The sequence below is a fragment of the Heteronotia binoei genome, chromosome 4 (genome assembly GCF_032191835.1).
Source record: "Heteronotia binoei isolate CCM8104 ecotype False Entrance Well chromosome 4, APGP_CSIRO_Hbin_v1, whole genome shotgun sequence".
In the NCBI taxonomy this organism is placed as follows: Eukaryota; Metazoa; Chordata; class Lepidosauria; order Squamata; family Gekkonidae; genus Heteronotia; species Heteronotia binoei.
The window spans coordinates 140,516,924-140,543,606 of NC_083226.1; the positions used below are offsets into that span (position 1 = coordinate 140,516,924).

Sequence of the window (26,683 nt, forward strand, 5' to 3'; positions counted from 1 at the left end):
GCCTGTGTGTATTTTATGATAATTCAAGCAAGTAATTTCAAGAAACACACTCAGTTTCCCTTTCATGCTCAGTTTTATTTCAATATTTTGCAACTGCATCAGTATAAATATTTTTATTCCATTATCCAATGGTTATGACATCCTTGGAGACTTCTAAAAGAAAATAAGAACGCAAACACTTTATTGCACAGATCCTATTTTTTTTTAATAATCCAATAATCTACAGTAGTAAATTCTACAAAGGGAACATCTTAATATACAATCACACAAGACAGACAAAATAGTTGAATACACACGTAGAAGGATCGCTAATAGTTCACTGAAAGGTAAACATCAACAAACAGGGATTACATGAATACAAGCTCAGGTGCTACTTAATATACTTCCAAAATAGGAAAAAATATTTGGCAGAAGTGATAAAGCATTATACAAAATATACATACAAAAGATACATTTGTAAACAAGATAGCTAGATGTGCTCTGAAGGAAACAAATGGAAGGATTTTTAGAAGCAAAGAGCTGTAAACTATGAAATACCTTCCAGATAGAAATGTCATGATTTTGGAGTGCATTAGTGATTGGTTATTTCATCCCCCCACCCCTACCTGAAGATTTAGGCTTAATTTAAAAGGGATGGTGAGGCAAAAGAATTTGCCTGTGGGACTTTGTACTCACAAAGTGTTGGATTCAAATTGGGCTTCAACTCCTGCAAAGGAGTTATGCGGCATGCAAAAGTGCTTTGTGCAGGGAGCAGCCCAAGATTCCGGGTGAGTGTAAAGCCCGAGGGGGAAGAGCTTTTACCTCTACTCTCTCACAGACAGGCCGCCCTCTTCAAGACAGGTTTTCCTTCAGTTGTTTTTAATCATCCAAAAGTGAAATGAAAGAAAATGAAAGCGCTACACACTGCATGGAAAATTACAGGCTCACTAGTCATTTTACTTTCTTAGCAAAGATTCTTAAAAATGATCAAAATCTCAACCAGATTAATCCTTTTCCTCAGGGAAGTGCATTTAGTACACTTCTAAGCATCCTACATGCCACGAGTTCATAACTGTGCTATGCTTGGATGATGAGCATTAAGAGAAACAGGGGAAATGCTCTACAGGTGGGTCTGTCTTAAACAAGCTTTTGTGAGGAAATACAGCAATGGGGGGCGGGGGGAGATAAATTATTTTCTAGGTCCCAATCACTTAGCCATACTTCTCATTCTGGAATGCTATGTTCCAAAAGCCCCACACTAAATACCTTTGCTCTAAACAAAATCAGACAAATTCAACGTATTCTGTAATACACAAAATTCAAATAAGGCTTAGCAAAAAAAAAAAAAGTTTAAAGATAACTCACATTCTAGCACCAAATAGCTCCAACAGGTCCCCTCTGTTACAAAAACCACTTTTTTCATTAAAAAAATTACAACATTTATTTCTTTTTCATACAAATAAAGTTCACAATATGAAATGTATAGAGCTACTGAATGTACTTCAAAAAGAATGTGAAACCTCAGATGACTTGCTAAAAACAGCAAGCTTATCTAAAACATAAGGCCCCCAGATAGGTATTAAAATGTTGTCATACGTGAATATTTTATCTAGATATGAGGCTGAAAAACACCCTCCCCCCACTTCACCACTTTTGTCATAAAATAGAAAAGAAAGCTGAATCACTAAATGTATAAATTTTCCTATCATGATAATGAAGCAAATCTAGAGTATTTAATGTTCATGTAAACTGGTTTAGCAGTTTTTGTCATGTGCTTCTGCATGCGCTGTACACCACACAATGGCCTGAATGTAAATCTGTATGGCATAGCAGAAACTAAATTCACAAGGAGTTTGCAATCTCAGCCTATAATAAGGAGTTGGATACAGCTGTACAGAAAGAATCCATATGAGCAGAAAACTATGGTGTGAACTGAATGGGCAAGAAAGATAATGAAGACACTTCCCTTCATTAGGCAGATCTTAACCAAGAGGAAGATGCTGTGCACTGAAGAGCTGCACTGTGATCTCCTATTCAAATTTAGAATGTAAGTGGCTCCTAGCAACACTGTCAACCCTCTAGCTCTTAAAATACACATAATCCACAACCACTATTATTTCTTAATTGTAATCTTACCTATAGAACTTTAAATAACAACAAATGGTGCACTCCCACCCAGGGCCACTCTACCCTGCCCGCTCATTAAACTAGTATATATGTGGGCACAGCCTAGGTCCAAAGCTTTAGTAAGTCTGCTTCTTCCCAGATTATGGCAAATCAGTGGCAAAGCAACTATCATTAAAAAGATATAGTAAACAATGCAATCAGCAGCAAAATGGATACGCTACATTCAAAATGATACACGCTACCTAAGTATTTACAGGGAACCCCACCCCCACCTCCAAACACATCTCACAAATTGTAAAAGTATTTTTGTACAAATACAATATGGTAACAGTTTAACCGGTTGTATTTTGGGAAGGCATTTTTGGGGGGGGCGGAGGGGGGAGTCTTCTCTTTACACACCCTGCTTAAGTGGCGCTGAAAGTTTTTTCTGCAAGAAAATACTACACAGTGCTGATTTCTGAAAGTAAGACAAGACATTAAGAAGTCCTATTTGCAACTTTTAGGAGGTTTTTTTGTGAGGACTGCTTCGTGAGGCATCTTTTCCTCGCCGCTGCCGAGCAGAGTCTTTGTCAGATGAAAGTGCATTGAGAGAGTCAGCTGGAGTCCCTGACTTTGGCAAATCTTTACCTACATTCTGTTTTCTTGCAGCAGAAGACTGAGGCAGAATGGGATCTCTTCCCTTTATGTCCACAGTAGTGTTAGTAGACTGGGGCCTCTCTTGGCTTCTGGGTTTCCCCCTCACGGTTGAAGTGGGAACATGCTCTTCTGCAGGCGCAGCAACAGAGTATAAGCCCAGCACTGAAATACTCTTAGTCATTTCTGCTCTGCCCTCTGCTGAGGAAGAGGTGACTTGCTTTTTTACTTCCCTACAGCTCACTGCAACTGCTTCTGATGACCCTAGCTTAGCCTTTGCTAAAGGCAAAAGGAGGGCTTCCTGTCTGCATTCCGGGAAGCTGGATGGGGAGTCGAGCTGTTTGTTAACCGTTGTAGCTGGGCGACACGTACTGTGCAAAGCAGCCAAGGAGGAATGTTTTGCAGCATGTGCATGCTGCTTGCTTCCTTCGGCTGAGTGTTTCTGATTTGAGTGCCCTTTCCCTTTAATGTCTTGAGAGTTCTTGCTACCCGTGACTGCCTTTTCTACAGCCTTACCTCTGGTATCATAGCCAGTAGAGGAAAGACTAGGATCTGAGTTGCCAGAATCATTCTGGAAATAAAGTGCATCCGTGCATTTTTTCCCCTCAGCCTGTTTTTCTGTAAAGGAAGCCTGATGGCCTGGGCCTTTGTCCATGTGTTTGCTTGGCAAAGGACAATCTTTCACAGCAGCCACCTTTGGAGGCATGGTCTGTTTGCTGCGCACATGGAGTGGCTTTTGATCAAGAGGGTCACTTAAGCTTGCCATTTCTTGCCTTTGAAAATGCTTACTGTTCTCTGGGGCTGCTGCTGCATGGCTATTACTGAAGGATTTGAGCTGTTTTTCAGGCATGGAGTTATTGATTAGGATTGAGGGCTCTGACCTACATTCTATGACTAAATGCTTTTCTACCTGGATATGCTCATTATTTAGCTTTCTTTGAGAGCTTGAAGGGTTTGAAAAAGAATCCAGTGCAGTTTTACTGGTGCTTTTCCCCTCCTTCCGAGAACCTGCCAAGACCTGAATGCCAGTTTCTTTTTCTTTCAGGTTTGTAGTTGTTTGCTTTTGTGTTGGTGCCAATTTGTCGGAATGTTTTGATTTGGAGGAACAGGAGTCAGGAACATGTCTGGATTTAACAGAGCTGTTTTCCATACATGAAGCAGATCTGAGATTATCTTGGTTGCTGTAACATGCAGGGACCACAGATGGCCTGTTGATGGATTCCTTTACAGCAGCAACATCAGAATTGCTACCTTGTTGCCTAGAAGCAATGCTGGGTTCTTTGTCACCAGCTGGTGACATAGCTGGAGGCAGTGTATTTTTGGACTGCTTCTGCTCTTTTGTCCCTAGTTCTCGTGGGGGGGTGTCCTTTTGCACATCAATACCAGCCAGCAGTTTTTCTATTTTAGCAGAATTTGTATCTGATGTTTGTAAAGATTTTAGGGGAAGTGACGCTTCTGACCTGAAATGTGCACTTGCTTTCTGCATGCCCAACTCATTGCCTGAAGATTGTTTAGTGGTCTTATCATCTTCTTTTGCATGCTGCTTGAGCACATCTTTGGACTTTGTCTTTGAGCTTACAACCTGCACTTTTGTTGCTCCATGTGTTTGCAAAGGAGCAGTTGACTCGAAGGAACATCTTTGAACATTTTTAGGGTCTTGATTTGGCAGTGCTTCTGTTCCAGGTCTTTTTGTTGATGAATTCTCAGCAACCTCTGGCTTCTCTGAATGCAGATCTTCACTCCTTTGGGCCTGTATTTGGTTGTCAACCACTTCTTTTGAGGTTTTCTTCTCTTTTCGTTTGGCTTTCTCAGAAATCCCCTGTGCTGTGGAAGATTTGCAGGTTGTCAAAGCAGCATCCTGGCTTTGGAGGCTGCTAGATTTAGCCTCATTTGCTGTAAACTGGGTTGCCTCTTTCTTTTGGTTAGTCACTGTTAGAGGTGGATCACATTTCATGCTCAGATTGCAGGCTATTTTTTCAGGAGGCTGTTCTACAGCCACAGTCATTGCTGATGAGTTCTGAATATTTTTACTTGGCTTTGAACTTTGGGGCTCCAGCAGATGAGATTTATAAGACCTGGATTGTTGGTATGTTGGTGGTTGCTCTTTCTGATAGTTGGGCTCAACCTTCACACTGCTGCCACTTTGGCACATAGACACGAGACATCCGGCTTCATTTTTGGCACTTTGGCCTCCTGGGAATGCACCTGAAGATACCTCTGAAGATACCTTGGAAGCCTGTGGCCCTGAAAGTAAAGCAATATCTAAGGTGCCTTCAATTGGCTTCAAGCAAGACACAGACCTCCCTTCTAACTTATATTCTGAAGGGCTCTTTCGGACTGGGGACTCTGTAGAAATGAGGGCTGATTTTTCTATGCCACTATCTGCTCGGCTATTCAAGGCTTTGAGGGGAACAAAGGAAACAGAGCTAATCTGAGCAGAATGAGCACTGGTGATATATGACCAGCTGTCAGATGATGAACTTGAATCCTGCTGTATGTTCATGGGTCTGACTGCACTGAGCTGATGGCATTCATGTATATTTGCTGTCAATTTGGACTTCAGAACTGGACAAGGGCTGTCATCTTTTTCTTCAAAGGACATTTTCTTCCGAAGATAATCAATATTTGCAAGCTTACTATCTAATCTTTCACATTTGACAAATTCTTTTGTTGGTGCAGTTTTATCTGCATTTTCTCCCTTTCCATTCAGCATCTTGTCAGATGATTGAGGCAGTACATCTTGTAACGTACATGGAGGGGAAATTCTTTTGAAGTCATATGACAAATGACTGAATTCATTAAGTGGGGGGCCATGACATGGTGCGTGTACATCTGAAGCAGTGCAATCATTTGATCTCATGTTTGCGTTCTTTTGAAGCGTATCTTTTAGCATGCCACCTACCGACTGTGTCTCCAGAGCTGTGATTTTAGTTTCAGAGTAGTTTGATCTTTCCAGGGCTTTCTGAAATGTTTTCTTGCCTTCTTTCTCCTCCAGGCATGAGGTAACAGGGTTTTCTGATTCACCGAAAGGTTCATGCACAGTGCTTGCTTTCTGTAAATATTCTTGTTTCTCTGCCAGATCTTGCTTTTTTACAACTATTTTGACCTTTAATTTTTCTCTGTCTAGCTCATCAATAGATTCTTGCCTTCCCAGTTTCCTAGAAACAGGTCGTTTCAGGCAGCCTTGTTCTGCAGGCCTCACTCGTGTGAAGGATGGGGCATCCAGTACATTTTCCTCCAGACTTTGAAGGGTTACATCTCGTGGAGACACCTCTCTATTAACCTCTTCCTGAGTTACCTCCAGGCTGTGTTTGCGTGAGCATAAGTGTTTCTTGTCAGTCCCATAAGAAGGGGCAAGTTTCTCTTCAGACTGAACTCTCTTGAGCAATGGAGACCTCGGTGGCTCTGCACTCTTTGGCCGAACTATATGTCTGACAATAGTAGGAGGGGAGTGCATTTTACTAGGGAAGGCCTGAGTTATTTTTGCACTTCCAATGGAGTGTCCCAGTAAAGGTGATGGAGACCGCTGAGGAGATGTTGGCTGAGGTGTTGGAGAAGGTGTCCGTGCCAAAGGTGAGAGAGGAATGCTACCAGCTGATTTACGTCTTCCTGATCTGTATCTCTGCCCACCAAGCTTGGGGCCCAAACCATGAAGTGTGCTGGGTCTAATATGTCCTGAACCAGCAGGAGAATTGGGTGCACTTGAACTTGGAGAGCTGCTCTGAGAGGAATTTGTCCCTGCAAAAGGGGGAAAAAAAGGATTTTTAAAAATAGATATTTTGTGTGTTTGTGTGTACATGGCTGGAAGTTATGGCTGACTTCCGGTGACCCCCAGTGGGGCTTGGACGTTCAGAGAAGTAGTTTGCTATTGCCTGCCTCTGTGTCCCAGCCCTGTTATTCCTTGGAGGTCTCCCACCCAAGTACCTACTAGGGATAGCCCTGCTTAGCTTCTGATATCTGACCAGATTGGGCTTGCCTGGGCTATCCAGGTCAGGGCCAAAGAAACAAATATGATTTTATTATATTCCATATACATAAATGAGTGAATTATGAAAGGCTTTGCTTTGATGCAACATACTGACCAGGAAAGCATTTGGCATTAACAAATCACATAATGCAGCTTTTGGATCTTTCATTTCTGCCTCTTCCTTCAGATTTAAACAGTATGGAACTGACTGACTGCTACACCCCCCCCCCCACCCCCCAGCAAACTCTACTAGCTAACCCACCATCCCAGGCCTCCTTTAGCTGACACTTTTCAGAACTAACATATGACATTTGATCTGACTGGATAAGCTTTCACAGGTTGACTGGGCAGCTCAAGGTTTTGGTCTACTGTCAAACTTTTTGTCAACAAGCCTCTGTAAACTCTGATGGAGTTCTCTGTGCAATGAAGCAAAAACAAAACAGCTAACACACTTATCTTGCACTGAACCAATTTCTGTTAATGTAAGAATATATAATTACACTAGGCTTCAAACTTGGCAATGTTTGCCTTTGAAAGTTCAACTCTGAAGGCAGAATAAATCTGCTTGCCTCTACTGAAGTTAAGAGAAGAAACCTTCTTGCGCATCTGTATGAGTATAAGCATGCAAACAGGACTTCAATCAACTGGTTTTGTGTTTTCATACAGTAGTCCCCTATTTTTCTGCCAGGCATACAGGTATCTCCATTCTCAAACACTCACCTGAGGGGAAATCAGGGGTGGAACGGAGACTTGGTGTGGGTGAGCGGGGAGACAAACTGTGAGTTGGAGAACCAGGCAAGCTCTCTCCTGATGACAGAGATCGGTTCAGGCAGGAGAAACTCCGACTTGTATGAAGAAGCGGTGAGGGCTGCTTGGCCAGCTTTTTAAACAGAGATCTCCTCCTAATGTGAGGATAAAAGGTCTTTGTCAAACACAGATTCCTGACAATTCATCACTGGCTAAAGCGGGATTTTTGATATCACAACAGAAATGAAACAATTTACAGATTCTGTGAGAACAACTTTTTATACTTAGGGGTTTTGAGATCTCAAACAACAATGCTCTGATTTGTGCCATGTTGATTTTTTTGCATTTTGTGTTTGTTTTTAATTGGGAAAATGGTTTTGATAGATAAAAGTTAGATAAAAGATTTAGATAAAAGATAGAGTTCCCTGCCCCCCAAATCCACAAAAAACTAAATTCCTTACAGTAACTATTGAATTCATGCCATTATACTGTACTCAAAACTGAAGGAAGTATTTGTTCACTGTAACATGTTAGAAGGCTCTGGTATGTCTTCTAGGACTCACAATGTACATATCCAGGGCTTTTTTTTCCCCGAGCAGGAATGCACAGGAACGAAGTTCTGGCTGGCTTGGCATCAGAGGCATACAAAATAGTATTTTAAAAAACTGGAGTAACTTGAAAGGGCAAGGGAGACAACCAGGGACTTTCTTATTGGGAGTTCCTGTTCAGAAGAAGCAGGGTGACATTCTGGAACCATCAAGAATGCTCCTTTGGCCAAGTGGAAGGCAATCCTAAAGGTTCCAGAATGTATCTGGAGGAACCCTGAGTAACTTTTTAAAGATACAGAAGAATGTTTTCACAAATATTAAAAACTTAGAATTAGGCAACTACTACTCACCTTTCCAAACTCTCCTTCTTTTTGGTTTTCTTGCTACGCCTAACCATTCGTCCCCTATAACTGTTTCTTCTGGCCGGTCCAGTTTTTATTGAGGTATTCTCAAAGGGAGTTGTTGTAATTGACACTTTATTACCACTCTGCCAAAGTAAGAATGTTGCAAGTATAAGTCATTACTGTTCCTACAACAGATTCCAATGCTGGCTTCTGCTTCTAGTTTGAATGGTCACAAAAAACATTTCTCTTGTGTCAGTTTCACTAGCAGTTCTTAAGTTCAACCTCACTTAGGCCATCTGTTTTATTCCAATTCCTTGCTTATGGCTGCAGTCACAAAAACACTTTCCAGGGAGTAAACTCCATTGAATTAATTCAGTTTGCAGTGAAGCGCTGTACAAATGGGAGTTTTGCATGTTAATGCAAGCTGCCCATTACATCCGTGAGCTAACTGAACCGCACAACTTCACAAACATAATATAGCAGACACAAAAGTTATATAATAGTAACATGAATTAAGCATCTGAATTCACTGTAAAAAAAAGTAGGCTTTTTTCTAAAAAAAAGGAAACCTGTCTCTGATGTTGTAGCAGCAGCACCATTAATACAATAATATTAATATGCTTTCTGATTAAAAGTACAGAATGTCAGAGTAGGAGCACATATATTTAAAAATATCCTCTTTAAAAATTAAAGTGATTATCCTATAAGCTGCATGCTCAAGTATATATGCAGGCACATTCTTTTTCACCATCTGGTGGACAGATACAGTATCTACACTTAAGCCTGTCCTGCAAAAACCTGAAGGAAATTGTAAGCAAAGTTGTACACAGTGCCAAAAGCAATGCTTGACAGCTGTACAATAACCAGCTCAGAAACTTTTAAAGAACATCTTGACTGTTTTGTTATAACTTGTCTTCTAGTCTTCCTAATGGAGAAAAACAAAGTTACATCTAGCATGCAATGATGTCTGTTATGTGGAAAAGATGAGTGCAACTGAAAAAGACCAGCTGCTGAACATCCCCTTTAATACAGCAGTGACATTTGTCAGGTGTTATCAGAAACACTGAATGAGGATGAAATATGGTTACACAGTTCAGAGGAGGGATAATTGCAAGGAGTGCTTCGTTTTATATCATTACACTTGTGCTATTTTTCTCTTCATTGACTTGGGAAGGCCTCTCTATTGCCGCTGCATGCCTGCCTGCCCCATCTCTGCAAGGGGAGCTTTCAGGCCTCAGTTTTATTATGTTTAAGTGGTTTTATTAATCCTTAGGCTTTTAGCTATTTTCCACTTGACTAGCCAAATGTACATGGCTCAGAACAACCAACAGATGCCCACAGCAACCAAAGGAGAATTGCAATAACAGAATTATTTATAGGTTATGAGAGCCCTTCTGGTTTCAAAAGAGAGAAAAATGTGAAAGACATATTTACGCAGTTAAAACAAATTCACACACGTTTTTGTTTTATCAAAAACTGGGGTCACCTGAAACTGATATTTATATGAAGCTTCTACACTAGGCAAGTTTAACTTTATTTTTATAATTGTATCAGCCAACCAAACATCTTAAGATGTAAAGCAGGAGTCAAAGTTAAGCACTACAACCCCAGGATAGGTCAAATGAACTTGATGGTATGTGACTTTTGTTTATACACAAACACTGCAATCAAACTGGTTATCTACCCTGAGTGACAGAGATGCAAGTTCAGACAGGCCTAAGGTAACACCTCTATTAATTATGGCTCTCAAAAGAAAAAAGAAATTGGTGCTGGAAGCCGAAGGGTTTTTAAAAATAACAAAACAAAACATACCTTTAACAACAGTTCTATGACTTCTGTGTGAACAAGGCCATGTATAGGCTCTCCATTGATATGAGTGATCAGATCATCAGCCTTCAGTCCAGCATGGTAAGCTGGACTTCCTTCTTCAACATTCTAGAGACCAAAGGGGAGGAAAATATATTTGTATCATTTGTATCTTTTAAAATGTTCCAGCAGAAAATACTATAATATCATTACGTATTTCACAAGAATGGCAAAGAACAAAAGGCTGGATTTCACATTTCTCCCCTCGCTTTCAAACCGTTTATGTCCTGATGTATGTACAAAAGCTGTAAGTAGCTTCAGTTACTTTCATATGCTTCTTAATAACATCGAATGAGGAGCACTTGAAAAGTGACTTTCTTGATCCAATGAAGGTTACCATTTCAAATGGTGAGCTAAGCATTTCAAGATACAAGACACTGTAATTTTGAAACAATTGCTGTTTTTTTAAAACAGCTTATTTGCTGCCTTTATATTAATACCTTTTTGTCAAGACACTCAAACCAGTTTTTAATTTAAAATCATGAAAGAGAAAAACAAGAGAAATTGAGGAAGAATAGTTCTGTCTTTAATCTCTACATTTCAAATCACTTTAAGTGGGAGGAGTGATGTTTTTGTTTTTGTTTTTTTGTTTGTTGCTTTGCATCTGTCTGGCAGCCTGCCATACTATATCATGGGGCACTACTGCAACAGTCTGAAGTTAACTGAGTACCAAAGGGCGGCCAATGTTAGAAATTATTTAATGCGACTACAGTTAAAGTCCTTGATACTAGTAAATTTCCAAAGTACAAAAATGAAGTTCAAGTGTGAAAAAGAAACAGAAAATGAAACTGTGTGAGGTTTTTTCTTTCTACATTTTCATAAAAATGAGTATGTTCAAATTGATGTAAACAAATTTAATAATCCAGTTTGGGCAACAGAACCCTAGATAACATTTAGTCAACAAAGCTTCTTTTATTCATTAAGGATCTAGCTCCCTCCCTTTTCCTGCAATGAATAATTCATTTTAGGAACAGAATCTTGACTCTATTCAGTTTCTTGACAAATTGTGAGCAAAGCATTATGACTAAGTTAAGCCAACAGTGTTTCTGAAATTCCTGCTTCTGAATTTCATTTTTGTTGCATAGCTGAATAGGGATGTAATTTACTGAATCCAAAGTGCAGGAATTTTCTCCTGTCAATGACCTTTGGAATGAGAAAAAGACCTGGGCAATTGACACAATTGCTCCTAGGATTCCCTCTCTCAGGTCTAAAGAGCCCAGGCAGCCCCTTGGTTTACTGAGGGGCTGTGGCAATGAAAAGACGAGACAGATAGTTAGAGCACCAATGGAGAATGACTCATGATGAATCTGACAGGGAATGGGCGAGAGCTGTTTTTTAAGGCCTATTCTGTGGCTGTGATGGTGGTGAAGAAGCAGTATTTCTCTGCCAACATTGCATCTGCACAATAAATTTTATGACAATTTTTGTTTTCAGTCCAAGGTAATTTACCAAACACCAGAGACCAGAAGATACAAAAACAAACAATAACAAAAAGAACAACAAAAATTGGTGATGTAGTAGAATCAAATACTGGGAAATGATTTCAAGAAAGAAATGATTTCTATTTCTCAAGGAATAAGAGTTACCTTTCTTCCCTAAATGTTTCCTGTTGAATTATGTAGACTTTGTTCCTAAAGATACTCAATAATTTGTTTTAAATGCCAGAACCTCTGCAAGATTAGTCTTTGAATGTAACTCCAAATAAAGAGCAGCGGCTGGAGAAACTAAAGGAATGCATACAGTTAACTAACCTTTTGTTGAATTGTAAAAAAAATTAGTTAAGTTTGATTAAGATGGTGAGTTGAACCTAATAACATCTGTATGATTTGTTTATAGAACTGAATATAAACTTTTAAAAGCTTTGTATCCAACTTCCTTTTTACTGAATATTAAAAAAATTAATATGAATATTAAAATCTCAGAGAGACCAAACATTGCTTTATCAGAAAGAGTAAAATAATATCCTTGCGGAACCTGAATATTTCAGGAGAAACTGCAAGAGCATGGGCTCTCAAACCCTATGAAAAACCAGTATTGGTGCCTTAAAGACTAGGTCTGTAAGAATGTTTTAGAACACAGGAATAGTGATTTTAAAAGCCATTTAATTAACTGAGATACAATAGGCCACATACAGGGTGGAGATTTAGTGAGAACTGTAAGTGCTGTGGAGACTGCAAAAAGTTTTAAACAAAATTGGAAGAAGTGACTGATTCAATGAGAGGTTCTATGTAGTCAAGATTACTCTGAGGTCAAGGCAAAAAGGTTGGCTGTGTCTGGGTAACCTTTAAAGATAGTTTGGAAGTTTCAATTGCTTCAAAATATGGCAGCCAGGGTACTTACAATGACACTAGCTTCCACTTCCAGGCCCAAATCAAATGGCTGGTGTTAACTTTTATGGTTCTAACTTGCTTGGGTATCAGGTACTTGCTGGATCACCTCTGCATGTACATACTACTTGTGCTCTGAAGCTGGCTGAGTAAGTCTTATACCAACAGTCTTGCATGCTACTCCTGCTCTTTGGAACTTATTCCACCTGCACTGTGGGATGTTGCCTTCTTCAGAGGCCTTCCAGCATCAGCTGAAAATGTTTTTTATTCCTGAAGGTTTTCTTCTGTTAAATTAGTCCCCTGCTGCTTGTAAATTTTTAATGACTATTGTCTATTTTACCTAAATTGCATTGGTCTTAATACTTGCAGACACTTTAAGTGTTTTTTTTTAAATAACAAAGTTGGATACAAATATAATAATAAATAAATGTAATTAAATCAGTATTCTGTTATGAATGCTTTACATTTCAATTAATTTATGCAAGGAGAGATTCCAAGAATTATGCCTCTATCATCATTTGGGGAAGTTGTATATACCTCCCCCTTTTTAAATCATCACTCTCAAGTTTTATTTTAAATCTACATGTATTTAGAAAGCTGATCCAAAATAAATTTAGCTGTAACATCTAATTTAGCTTACCAGAGTTATGTTGGTTGGTTATTTGCCTTACTGAAACATATAATAAAATAGTATGATATTGCAAATAACTGAACACTGTAATCCTCTGACCCATGTTCCTACCCAGCGCCAAGAACATATGTGTATGAATGAAATACAGCCATATCTCATTGGCAAAATGATTGACTGGTAGATTCATATCTAAGGGACCTAGATTTAAGAGGCCTACAATAATGCTCTGTTTAACAATTAAGCACCAACAGCACGCTCAAGTCTGCAGAAAACACAGAAACCCTGACATAGTCTGTCGTGTCCTAAAGTGTCTGTTTTAGATGGTATAAACTAAACATTCTGTCCACCTGCACTGAGTCACAGGTAGCTAGCCAGAATACCATAATGTTAGATTCAGATGAGCATTTTGTCTGTCCAGAATCATCTGACACAGAAAATTGAAAACATAACAGTTTCAAACATTATTAACAAGAAAAGCTGGGGGGGATACCCCTTTTCTTCATACCCAAACAATATGGTGAACCGTGTAGATGTCACTGTCACCTACATACACCCTGATTGCTCGGATAGTGAACCCATACTTCTTGCCAGACGTGTGAATTATGACTGGTTGGTGAGGACTTGCAGAAGCAGTTGAGGAATCACGGCTGGGAGAGGAATCTCTGGAGGATGATGGATCTGAAGACATGGAATGAGGGGACATGGGACTTCCCAAAGGAGACACACCAAATATATCTGGAACAAATAGTCCAATATTTAAAAGCACATTCTGATTTTGTGTACAAACGTTAACACTGGCACCTACATGCTGCTATATCAGAACATAACTAAGCATCAAGAAATGCTCCCTTCCCACCTTGAATATTTTCCAAAATATTACAACTGTGTCTTAGTGTTACAAAAATTCCCAGTTTATAAACACTGTACATACAATTACATATTTTAAATATAACATTCTGCTTTTCTAACTTTATGATATCTACAAATTGATACTTGGGGACTACGTTTTGGACTTTTAAACAAAGGTTTTAACTGAAGAGGAGTATTCATGTAACAAAGATATTACACAGCTATTTTTGTCTTTTTAATACCTTATGTAGTACTGTGATTGTATTAACATAAGAATAAGCTACACAAGGACCTTTTTCAATCATTGCACAAAGAAAAAGATTTAAAAGGCAAAAGATTTAAGAGGAAAAAGGGGGTAACAACAGAACACTTATGTGGCTACACTCAAAATGGAAAACGATGGATCTGTGAGTAAAATTCTGCCATCAGGAATAGCTCCAATCTAGGACATTTTCAGAGCAGATACATATGATATCAGCACACTGAATGTTCCTGTGCTGTAAGCATTTGAAAAAGCTCAAGTTCTTTGATTTCTAGGCTGAAGGAATAACCCAAAGGTCTGACATGTGAGAGCTTCCTATTATTCTCTATAAATACTGCGCATGAAACAAAGGAAGTACTCTCCTGCTGTATGTACAGATCATTTTCTTGCTTCCAGCAAAACAGTTTTTAAAAGGCAAAACACAAAGCCCCTCCTCTGTGTGCCAAGCTCTATGCATGTACTGGAGCCACCAGGTCACGTTCAAAGTCTGAATGACTTACAAAAGCTAAGCATGTTTATTTCTGTTCTGCAGCAGTGTGACAAGAACGTTAGGCTCCACAGATTATGGTCTGTTTTATTACTAAAGACTTAGGGTAAATTACAAGGAAAACAACGAAATATGCATCTGAGACAATTATTGGTGCAAGAAAACTTGCACTGAGGACACACTGCATAAAGGAAAGGATAACACAAGTTATCAGTTTCATAGTTATAATCATAATCTCTACCTCCTGGGATCATGAGGGATAGAGCACTGGCAGAGAGGGACTTTGTGACTTTTCCGGAGATTTTCTTTTTCTCTGTAGTTTCTAATCGCTGACGAGCCATACGAGATGCTGATTCACTGGATGGCTTTGAGGAATTATCTGTGCTGTCCACACTCTCACTTCTTCCATTTATCTGATCCAAGTGCTCTGAAAAGCTGCCAACTACACAAAACAAAAGAGATGAACAAAATTAAGAAACAAGAAAACCAAGAGTTGAGGAGACATTTTCTGATAACAAAGTCATACACAAATTAAATAAAATGTTAGGGTTGGTGCTGATAAAATCATTAACCATGTTTAGGGATCATGAGTTAGCTGCAAGATTGCGCTCCCTCTGCTATTGTACACTGCTAGTCCTAGATAATTCTTGATTCAATATTCTAGTTCCATCTTGGTTGGTAACTGACTGTTACCAACAATGGCTAAGATTGCACATTCTTAATCAAGATTAGCAGCTTAAACAAGATGCAACATTGACCCAGAATTTTATTTATTAACTAGCAGTAAAGCCCGTTGTAGGAAGAAATATAACAGGCCTAGAAAAAATATTCAGGAGGGGGGTGATGAATGTGTAGGTGGCAGAAAGGAAGGAAGATAGATAAACAGAATGAAAGAAGAGAGAGAGAGAGAATAGTAGGGAAAAGATGGAGAGAAAAGAGTGAAAGGCCCTTTCTCCATTCAGTTTTGTTCCAGATCTACTGAGCCACTTGGAGGCTGTCTTCCTTTGCCATCACCTCTTTCACCTGCCTGGGACCCTGGCAGGCCCAGTGCTAGGGCCTTGGGCACCCCAGGCCAGCACCTGTGCCCCCCAACTGCACCTGCCCTGCCGCCATACCCCTGCCAATGGGGAGAGCAGGTGCAGCGGTATGGAAGGAGGGGTGGGCAGGCTGCACAGTGCCCTCTCGGAGGCACAGAGCATCTTCAATAGTGCACTGTGGAAGCGTTCTCCTCCAAGTCATCCTCAGAGAAGCCGTGCTGATACCCCACCTAGCTGCTTTCACCTTGAAGGTGACAGCAGCCAGGAAGGTACATTCTCCTCTGAGCTGGGCTTTCCTTGTGAAGGAAGCCCTGCTTGAAGGAGAGCACATGTCAATGCACTTCTGAGCAGTGCACCTAGTGACGTCCTGAATCAGTGCTCTTGCAAGTGAACAATGGATGGGGCTTTGCGGAGGAGTTTTAAAACTTGGAGGGAAAGTCCTACAATTACAAAGTTAGATTCACATGTTCAGGAAAACTCCTGTTCAAAGGTACTCTTGAAAACTGCAGGGCAACTCCAGGCTGAAAACGTTTTTGTTGCCCATTCAAAAAAAATAAATGTAGAAGACTTAAGAAATTGCAAAGCAAGACAGAAGTGACATCAATACGCAATGTAAACAATTACTTTTAAATACGCAAAGATAGGATTTTCTGCCAAGTGTAGAAACAGCCAAAGAGAAATGGAAGAAAGGAAGGTAGACAGACAGAGGCTGCAATCACACACGTTAAATAATGCAGTTTTAATCCAGTTTCAAAGCACTTTCCATCTGGATTTGCCAGTTCACACAGTCAAATCCAGTTAGAAAGTTTACTGGATTGAAAGTAGGGTTGCCAATCCCCAGGTGGGGGCAGGGGATCCCTCTGTTTGGAGGCCCTCCCCCCCCCCCATTTCAGGGTCATCAGAAAGTGACCCGGGGGGGGGGATGTCTGCTGGGTACTCCATTATTTCCTATATGGAGACCAATTTCCATACGGTATAATGGAAAATTGATCCACGGATATCTGGGGCTCTAGGGGAGTTGTTTTTTGAGGTAGAGGCACCAAATCTGCAGCATAGCATCTGGTGCCTCTTCTCAAAAAAGTGTCCAAGTTTCAAAAAGATTAGACCAGGGGGTCCAATTCTCTGAGCATCCCAAAAGGTGCCCCTATCTTTCATTATTTCCAATGAAGGAAGGCATTTAAAAGGTGTGTGGTCCCTTTAAATGTGATGGCCAGAACTCCTTTGCAGTTCAATTATGCTTGCTGCCACACCTTTGCTCCTGGCCCCACCCCTGATGCCTCCTAGCTCCACCTCCAAAGTCTCCTGACCTCATGCCCAAAGTCCCCAGATCACAGCCAGAATTAAATAAAAAGGCAGAAATACTAAGATACAGAATAAGAATGAGAGAAAGAACAAGAAGGGAGGTAGAAAAATGGGGGGGGAGTGAAAACAGGGGTCATTTTGTAGAAGATGAGGTGCCAGAACTCATTAGCACAACTCATTAGAACTCATCTGCATAACTCTTTGCATATGCCATACACCCCTGACATCTCCAGAAGGGGTACTAAATTATATCAGCTCAGCATCTACTTTAACATGTTTCTTGAATTATAATTGTCATCTTACTCCCATCATACTTTTAAAATTATCTTCTCCTATGTGGCCACAGTGGCATGATAAAGATTTCCATCTGCTTTATATGTTTTAGTTATTTCCCCATTTTTGTGGGGGAAAATATTAGAAAGTTTGTCAAATCTTAGAGTTCAGCAAAATTCTCACAGGGGGTTTGAACAATGGAGCCCAGAAGCAAGTATTTTTGTTGGGGGGGGGGTTGTTACGAAAAAGAGCACAATAAAATTTAAAGGTTCTGGAACTCCACTCCTGTGAGCTCCTGCCCAAAATGAGGCCTGTGAGAGAAGTAAAAAGGAGAAGGCAGATAGACAGAATGAAAGAAAAAGACAAAGGTAGAGAAAGAATGAGAGAAGTGAATGAAGTGAGAGTTTGTGAGAAAGGAATAAAATAAAGGGAAAGGAAGGAAGGAAGACAGGGAGACAGAGTAGTGACAGGAAGACAGGCAGCCATTAGAAGCCTGCCTTTCATCCCTTCCCACTTGCAGGTGGGGAGTGAAAGGGAGCCTTCAAATGGCTTCCTGCCTCTTAAAGCAGGCAGCCTACTGTAGCCTAATTTGAATAGGAAGAGCGAAGACTATTTGCAGGTGGAAAGGGGGCTTGAGTATAGAGAATATAGAGTATAGAGAGCCTGTTTATGTACTTTGCTGAACTGCCCCTCCTCATGTTGTATGTAACATTCCTTTTCTGTTGAAGAGATTTAACTGTTTGCTGTCAGAGTTTGCTTCCATGTATATAGTTATTAAATGACGTTCAATGTTCCTTAAGCAAGTATGTGTGCCACATGATATTAGTACACACTGGATTCAACTACGGACTGTGCTGTAAATGGAGAGGTGGAATACTGCCCCATAAGAATGATTTTCTGGCATATTTATAAATATAAATACATCATCTCCCAAACAGTAGGGGTGGGGGGAGTGTACTGGGCGAGTGCAGCTTTGGCGGGCAGTGTTCGTTGGAGGTGGCAAAACGGTGGCAGTATTGTTTTGGGCAGGGAGATGGAATGAGGAAAGGCAATAGTAATCAGTAAGGCTCCAGGAGAACCTCTCAGCAGACATCTGTCTTTGTCAGAGGTCAGAGGTTGACTGATGGGGTTCTGGCCTGGCAGGGCTGGCAGTAGGTGGGTCACAGCGAGGCTACCCAGTGACAGGGGGAAGTGCTGACAGACTGCAAGGCCATTCCTGTAGTAGTCACAACTTCCAATACAAATTGAGGATCAAGCCACCCATAAGGCTTTTATTATATCTATGATACTCTGCATTTATCATTGGAACTCAAGGTGGATTAAAAGAACACTACACTATTCAGTCAGTAAGTCAGACTGTTACAAAACATGGTAGCATTTAAAGGTAGCAATATTTGAATCTAACAACAAACATTCCTTGTAAAACAAGCTATTTAGTCAATTGGCAAGGGTTTTACATAATATAAATTTGAATGAAATGGTTAAGCTTTGTAGTAAAAAGGCAAATTAGAGAGTATATCATGGCCACAACTCGGCCACATCATTCTTCTCTAGCAAGGGTTTTTAAAGTAAAGGATGGATGACCACATGTTTTAGGGTACAAAGAAAGATGTCCTGATTCAATAATTGATTTAGAAAAGACATCAAGGACTCATTGCTGTGATCTGTACATGGTTGAAGTATCCAGAATGGGCAAGAATAAACATATGGAGCAGAGGTCCATTAGTGGCTATTAGGCACAGCGTATTGTTGGAACTCTGACTGGGGCAGTGATGCTCTGTATTCTTGGTGCTTGGTGGGCAACAATGGGAAGGCTTCTAGTGTCCTGACCCCACTGATGGCCCTCCTGATGGCACCTGGTTTTTTTACCCACTGTGTGACACAGAGTGTTGGACTGGATGGGCCATTGGCCTGATCCAACATGGCTTCTCTTATGTTCTTAAGAATGGGCAATTGTGTATAGATTCCTCAATGTTACAAACTTTTTAGATTTTATAAAGGCATTAAATAAGCTCAACTGTTTATGTAAGACTTAAAACTGCTCAATAAATTCAGCAGTGATACATCAGTATTTCACATGAAGTCTATGTTATTTCCCAAGCTTGCTAATGGAAACAGTTATTTACACTCTGCTTTAAAGGGGTGGTAGGTGGTCAACAGTATTTGTAGCTTCAAAAGAGAGATTTTTTTCAGCACAAATTTGGTCAACTGTCTTAAATGATACTTTGTAGTGCTTGTTTTACAAAAAATATCTGACAAAAGTTTATATTGCTCATTTTATATCTATGATTATTTAGATAACATCAATTGTTTATCTGCCTAAACCATATTTATTTGAGTTTTGTTTATTGTAAACTTGACTCGGGGCTACAATAGATCAATGAAAATGTAACAGTAATATCTGTAGAAAGTGTCTCATACAGTATGACTCTGGTTTAGGGAAAAAATGAAATGAGAAAAAGAAGAACAAGCTGTGCATTCTCTACAATGGAAATCAGCTCTAGGAAGCGCTGGCAAATTTAGAGGGGAACTGAACCTGAAGCTTGCTTTACTGAAATGCAAAAATTTTGATCTCAAAATCTGGGGAGGAAAAAAAAAATATTTCCCCTAGAGCTGATGTATTCTAAGAAATCTAGATGAATCTGTCATTTTGAGTGTAGAATGTATTTAATTGTTTGTATCCTACCTGACAATGTGGAGCTACTAATAGTGCTTGCTGGAGTTGTTACTTCCACTTCGTCTTGAACGGATTCCTCATTAACAAATGGAGGCTTCTCTTGTTCTTTACGGGATCTGACAGAACGTGGGGATTCATCTTGGTCTCCTTCAGCAGATATGGCCAGTTTTGGAAGCAATCCAGAGTTGTGGCATTGCCTGGAACTTTCAGTATCAGAGGAGACAGATGTAGATAGTTGTTGTCTGCATTTCAAATGACATTTGCATAACATAATTAATCAGGTGCACACAAACTGAAACCAGAAGAGCAAATAAAGGTTCACAGATACAACAGCAAACAGATTAATCTGTCAAATACTCCAGGACAGCCAGTGCTTTTTACAATAATTTCTATTCTGTGAGAGAACCAGAATGGGATGGGTACAAATTTCAGTTCATGAAGCCTTTGACTTGCCATTTCCCTCTTAGCCTCGTCCGTTGCACAGGCTTGTTGAGAAGACCCCACATATGACTTGGGTAGAGCATGGCTATGAAATTAATACTTACATTTCAGAATATTCTGAACTCCAACTTAAAGATTCTGCAGATGTTAGTGTCACATTTTTTGCTCTGTCTGTTGTTTCTTCCTTGTCTTCAGTTTGATTTCGCGTTATTCTATCTATATTGCTAAAGACCTGTGCAAGGAGGCAAAAGCATGGAGGCAAAATTGAAGCTAATGTTTGCATCTAAAGGCCAGAAAAATACCTATCACACAGAGCTCTGCATGCTCTAAATACTTATAGGCAAGTATCCTGGAGTTTTAAAGGCCTTCAGCAGATGGTGAATGAATTTCCAGCTCTCTTCTAAAATGATTTTCAATTCTGCTCTCCTTAGTCTCTCAGCTAAGCAACAGGACAGCAAATAGCATTTTTTCTGTCATAAATTCATCTCATTTTGTCCTACCATTTTGACTGTACAATCTATGGGTCCAGCAAACTCCATCTACTGATGCTTCAGAGTATATCACAAAATCCCTGCACATTCCACATTGCTTCTTAACCATAAAGTCATTGAAAAATGAGAAACAAACCCCAGCGAGTCATTTAATAGCTATCAGTCAGGGGTGCAAAGAAAGTCAGGGGGGGAAAGTGAACTGAAATTGACCGTGAAGATGAGAATGAATTACTTAGCTAAAAAGATTTAGGAGGGAGGAAAAAACAAACAAACTGCTCATAAAATCCAATTGTTTATCTAACAACCTGCATATTGAGCTTGTCAGCAATGAAGAAAAAAGTCAAACTATGAGATAGCAGGCTATTTTTTCAGTATTAATATCTCACAAACACACAGAAGTCGTCTGCAAAGAGAAGATTTTAATGTTCCTTGCTGCTGGGGAATCGAATTCCTGCTGCCAAGTCATGATAAAGGTTTCAGCTTACTACATGGAGAGCAAGACCTTGCACTGCCTTCCCCACCTCTCCATTCTTATAATGTCTTTACAGAAGAATGATTACTATAAGAATTACTATAGGCAGGAAAATGTTTTAACATAGAAAAGAGGAATATAAATGTCTGCTTTTAAAAATACTGTCACCCAGGGCTTTTTGTGTAGAAAAGGGCCAGCAGGAACTCATTTGCATATTAGGCCACACCCCCTGACATCACCATTGTTTCACACAGGGTTTTTTGTAGGCAAAGCCCAGTGGAATCTCATTTGCATATTATGCCACACACCCTGGCACCAAGCCAGCTGGAACTGTGTTCCTGTGCGTTCCTGCTCAAAAAAAAGACCTGCTTTCACCTGAATAATATTCGACCAAGAGTGTTTACATAATACAGAGTGATGCTATATAGTCACTCTCCTTGAGTTCATTTACACTTAGAGCCATTAGTTCACAAATGTTCAGACAGAGTAATATGAAAAAGTATATTTTGCTAGAATTTTTTTTTTTAAAAAACTTCTCCATAGCACATTTAACAACTTTTAAAGTTAACTTCAGTGGTACTTTGGGGGGGGGGGGGGATTACCTTAATCAATAAGCTGCCTATATATTTGAACCTTATGCAGTAAATAATGTAGTAAACTTACTTGTTAAGATTCCAGAGCTTAGCTCTATTGCATGCTATGCTAACTAACTTATTTTCCTCACTATATCTAGCCTCTTTACTTCATGACTTTTTCACTTACAAAATAAAATTAAGGTTTGAATCCTCCCAAGTTTGCACTGCAGCTGAAACAAATGGGAGAGAAGGAGCCCTTGACCAGACAAACTTTTTAGTATTTGTTTTGGGAAATCAAACTGCATAAATGCTGCTAAGGAGTGGGCTTTTTTCCTTAAAAGGAAGTATGCTCTGGATATTTTTCCCAAGCAGCCTTCAGGAAGGTAAGCCTGCTTGCAGGAAGGGCAGGATATAAATAAAATAAAATAAAATAAATAAATATTGCAATATGTTGACAGGAAATGACCCTTAAAAAAATATGCAAATACAAAAGAATCTTACATTTCTGTTGGCATTCATGTTCTACATGTGTATGTAAAAAACTCCCAATAATTAACCCCTTTCTTTTTATTCTTGCTCCATCTTACTCACTGCAAAGTATAGTATAGCTGAATCATATGCTGTATGGAAAACTAAATATTCCTTACTTTTGAAAATCTATGTGAACATGAGGAAAACTGCCTAATCTCCAAATTAAAATCTTCATCATTTGTGTCGTCTTCTTCTTCTGTTTCCATATGGTGGTACTTCTCAGAGCGGGCTACAAAACACATAAAATATTTGTCTATATTTAGCATAGCTTGAAAACCTGATCAAGTATAATCTCTCCCTTCCCCGCAATACTGACAAAGGAATGAAACAACCTTGCCTTGGACCAAAGACCTAAAAACCAAACAAACCTTCCTAGGGCAGTAAAACAATAAAGGTATCTGAACACATACTGTCAAAATAACTTGTGTCATCCTCAGACTCCAGCTGTGGAATGAACTCTGCTTTCTGTCTCAGCAAACTATTCCAGTCTAAGTTTTGGAAGAACTGATGTTGTTTCACTTCATATGCACCACCTGGAGGAGCAAGAGGAAAGCATCTGGATTATTTCAACAAGTAAGTCTTCAATTGCATTTATTTTAAAATTTTGACATGAAATTTGTTCTATTGATTCAGACCAACATGGCTGCTCACCTGGTTTTATTTTAAAAAATTGTCTTTCCAAAATAAATTGCCCAGATTTGTATAATAGTTATAATATGTGAATGCAACACTAAATTGTGCTTAGAGATTTCATGTTTACATTATGCCATCATTTCAATGATCAAGAGATCCACTATTTTTGGTATACTTCACCAGAAAGTGTGTAATGTTGCTATACTTGTGCTTTGTCTTTCTTTTTTTTAAATTATCAATGACTGTCACTGAGCTCACTCTAGATTACAACACATGGCCTGGAGGAGAGCAGAAAACTCTGAAAGACCCCTGGCTCATCTGCTCTAGAACTGGCCCCTGAGGAACCTGCAGTAGTTGTCCCTGAGGAGTCTGCAGAAGAAGCTCCTCCATCAGAACCCTCCTCTGTACCCCAGGTCCTGGCACAACTAAGCATCACTCCAGGACTTGGTCCCCAAGCCCACCAGAATCTGCTTCCACCAGCAGGGGTGAGAGAAGCAGAGGATAGCCCAGCAAAGACACAAGTGCCAAGCAGGCACCTTGTGACCCACATCCTGGATCAGATCATAGTAGATGTAACTCTTTGCATTATTTTGGCCCTAATTAAGCTTGGCTAAATGAGGCCCAGGTGCTGCTTCCAGAACAGATGGACCTGCTGTCCTTTCAGCCTATTTAAGAGAAAAGGTGCTCAACATGTCAAAAACATGATGAGAGAAGGGAGCTGCAGCCTAGGATTGGCATGGGATAGTACATAAACACCTCATTTTTTAAAAAAGAAGCAAAGTCCTCGGGGCCAGATGAATGGCATTCAAGGGTACTAAAAGAACTCGCAGATGTAATTTCCAAACCTCTGGCCATTATTTTTGAGAATTCTTGGAGAACAGATGAGGTGCTGGAAGACTGGAGGAGGGCATATGTTGTCCCCATCTTCAAGAAGGGGGAAAAGGAAGATCCGGGTAACTACCGACCTGTCAGCATGATGTCTATACCTGGAAAAGTTTTAGAACAAATCATCAAACAGTCAGTCCTTGAGCATTTAGAAAGGATGGCCGTGATTGCTAAGAGCCAGCATGGGTTTCTCAAGAACAAAGTCATGTCAGACTAACCTTATCACTTTTTTTTGAGAAAGTTACTACCTTGATTTCAGTAAGTCTTTTGATAAGGTTCCACATAATATTCTTGTTGACAAGTTGGTAAAATGTGGTTTGGATCCTATTACTGTTAGGTGGATCTATGACTGATTGACCGATGGCATCCAAAGAGTGCTTGTAAATAGTTCCTCCTCATCCTCGGGGAGGAGTGACAACTGGAGTGCCTCAAGGATCTGTCCTGGGACCTGTTTTGTGTAATATCTTTATAAATGATTTGGATGAAGGAATAGAGGGAATGTTCAGGCCTCATTTTGGGCAGGAGCTCAGAGGAGAGGAGCTCTGGAACCTCTAAATTTTATTGTGCTCTTTCTCTCTCCACCCCCCACTTCTGGGCTCCATTGTTCAAACCCCCTGTGAGAATTTTGCTGAACTCTTAAGATTTGACAGACTTTCTAATATTCCCCCGTCCCACACACACACAAAAGGAAAATAATGAAAACATATAAAGCAGACATATTGATATTTTCATCATGCCACTATTGACACATAGGAGAAAGTAATCTAAAAAGTATGATCAGACTAAGGTTTTATTATGACAATTATAAGTCAAGAAGCAATTTAAGGTATATGCTGAGCTAATATAATTTAGTACTCCTTTCAGTGATGTCAAGGGTGTGTGGCATATGCAAATTAGTTATGCAAACGAGTTGTGTTAATGAGCTTCGGCACTTCTTTTTCTGCAAAATGACCCCTGGGAATGCTTATTAAATTTGTAGAGGATACTAAATTGGAAGGGGTAGCAAATACAGTAGAAGACAGAGACAGGATACAGGATGATCTTGACAGGCTGGAAAACTGGGCTAAAACAAAATGGATTCATCAGGGATTAATGTAAAGTTCTGTATTTAGGTAGGAAAAATCAAATGTAGAATTATGGATGGGGATGATTTGTCTTCGCAGTAGTATGTGCAAAAAGGATCTAGGGGTCTTAATGGACCATAAATTGAACATGAGTCAGCAATGTGATGCGACAACTAAAAAGGGAAATGTGATTTTGGGCTGTATCAACAGAAGTACAGTGTCCAGATCACACAAAGTGATGCTATTGCTTTACTCTGCTCTGGTTAGACCCCATCTAGAGTACTGTGTTCAATTTTGAGCACTGTAATTTAATAAGGATATAGACAAGCTGGAAAGTGTCCAGAGAAAAGCAACGAAGATGGTGAGAGGTCTTGATACCAAGTCCTGTTAGGAAAGGCTGAAGGAGCTGGGTATGTTTAGTCTGGAGAGGAGACAACTGAGAGGTGATATGATCACCATCTTCAAGTACCTGAAGGGCTGTCATACAGAGGCTGGTGTGGAGTTGTTTTCTATGGCTCCAGAAGGTTGGATCAGAACCATTGGGTTGAAATTACCGGTAAAACAGAAGTGTTTTCGATTAAACATTAGGAAGAATTTCCTGACAGTCAGAGCGGTTCCTCAGCAGAACAAGTTTCCTCATGAGGTGGTGGGCTCTCCTTCTTTGGAAGTTTTTATACAGAGACTAGGTGGCCATCCTGTAGCAGTACTGATTCTGTGAACTTAGGCAGTTCATGAAAGGGAAGGCAGGAGGGGTTGCATCAGTGCCTAGTGAATTTTCTCATGGCCCTTTCTTACAAGCCCAAGGAATGCTGTTCACCACTCTGAGGTCAGTTAGTAATTATCTCCAGGCCAGTTTGGTTAGGGATCCTAAAGGGTTTTTGTTTTTTTGCCATCTTCTGAGCATGGAAAAGGTGTCACTGGGTGTGTGTAGGGCGAGGTGGTTGTAAGCTTCCTGAATTGTGCAGGGGGTTGGACTAGATGACCCTGGAGGTTCTTTCAACTCTATGATTTTAGGATTCTAAGCTTAGGTCTTGGAGGGGAACCTTCCTGGATCAAGCAGCCTGTTGTGTCTAAGCCTGTGACCCTGTTACAGATCCTTAGTTCCAGGTATTGGTGATTTTCAAGTCTTGCTTTCCAAGTCTCAAGGAGACCTGACTGGCCCTGCTTTCAGAATGCATGCCAGCATGACTCCCACAACCACTGTCAAATCTACCCTACCCCCCTTTTCCTTATTGACAACTTCCTTCCACTACAAAACCCTACCTTTCCAGGGCGCTGGGGTCCAAACTCTGTATCCAAAAGATGATCATGGGCACCCTTTACAATATCCATGGACCCACTTCCCATCCCTGCCATCTGCCATGAGCAAGCCCATTTCACTTTCTCTCGCCATGTAAAAGCACCTTCTCAGGGTGCTGGAGACCCTCTTCTTTTACTGCTCACATTTTCTGGCCTTCCTCCACCACCTCCAAGGGTTAGTCTGCTGGCACAACCTCCACAACCACCATCAAATCTACCATGCCCCCTTTTCCTTG

The 26,683-nt window shown here is 40.1% G+C and overlaps 1 protein-coding gene across 11 annotated transcripts in view; it reads right to left on the minus strand.

Annotated features, from left to right (window-relative positions):
* Positions 1–54: 54 nt before the first annotated feature.
* MAST4 (microtubule associated serine/threonine kinase family member 4) overlaps positions 55–26,683 on the minus strand; it is a 478,500-nt gene continuing 451,871 nt past the window's right edge. For all 11 annotated transcript variants that reach the window (XM_060235887.1, XM_060235886.1, XM_060235884.1 and 8 more), the window contains 10 exons: positions 22,977–23,099; positions 22,683–22,795; positions 20,602–20,729; positions 20,066–20,298; positions 15,009–15,209; positions 13,675–13,904; positions 10,158–10,280; positions 8,352–8,488; positions 7,427–7,608; positions 55–6,477 (listed from right to left, as the gene is read on the minus strand). In XM_060235887.1, coding sequence (XP_060091870.1) covers positions 2,606–6,477; positions 7,427–7,608; positions 8,352–8,488; positions 10,158–10,280; positions 13,675–13,904; positions 15,009–15,209; positions 20,066–20,298; positions 20,602–20,729; positions 22,683–22,795; positions 22,977–23,099 — 5,342 coding nt within the window. In that variant the 3' untranslated portion in view covers positions 55–2,605. The remainder of the gene's footprint in view (positions 6,478–7,426; positions 7,609–8,351; positions 8,489–10,157; positions 10,281–13,674; positions 13,905–15,008; positions 15,210–20,065; positions 20,299–20,601; positions 20,730–22,682; positions 22,796–22,976; positions 23,100–26,683) is intronic.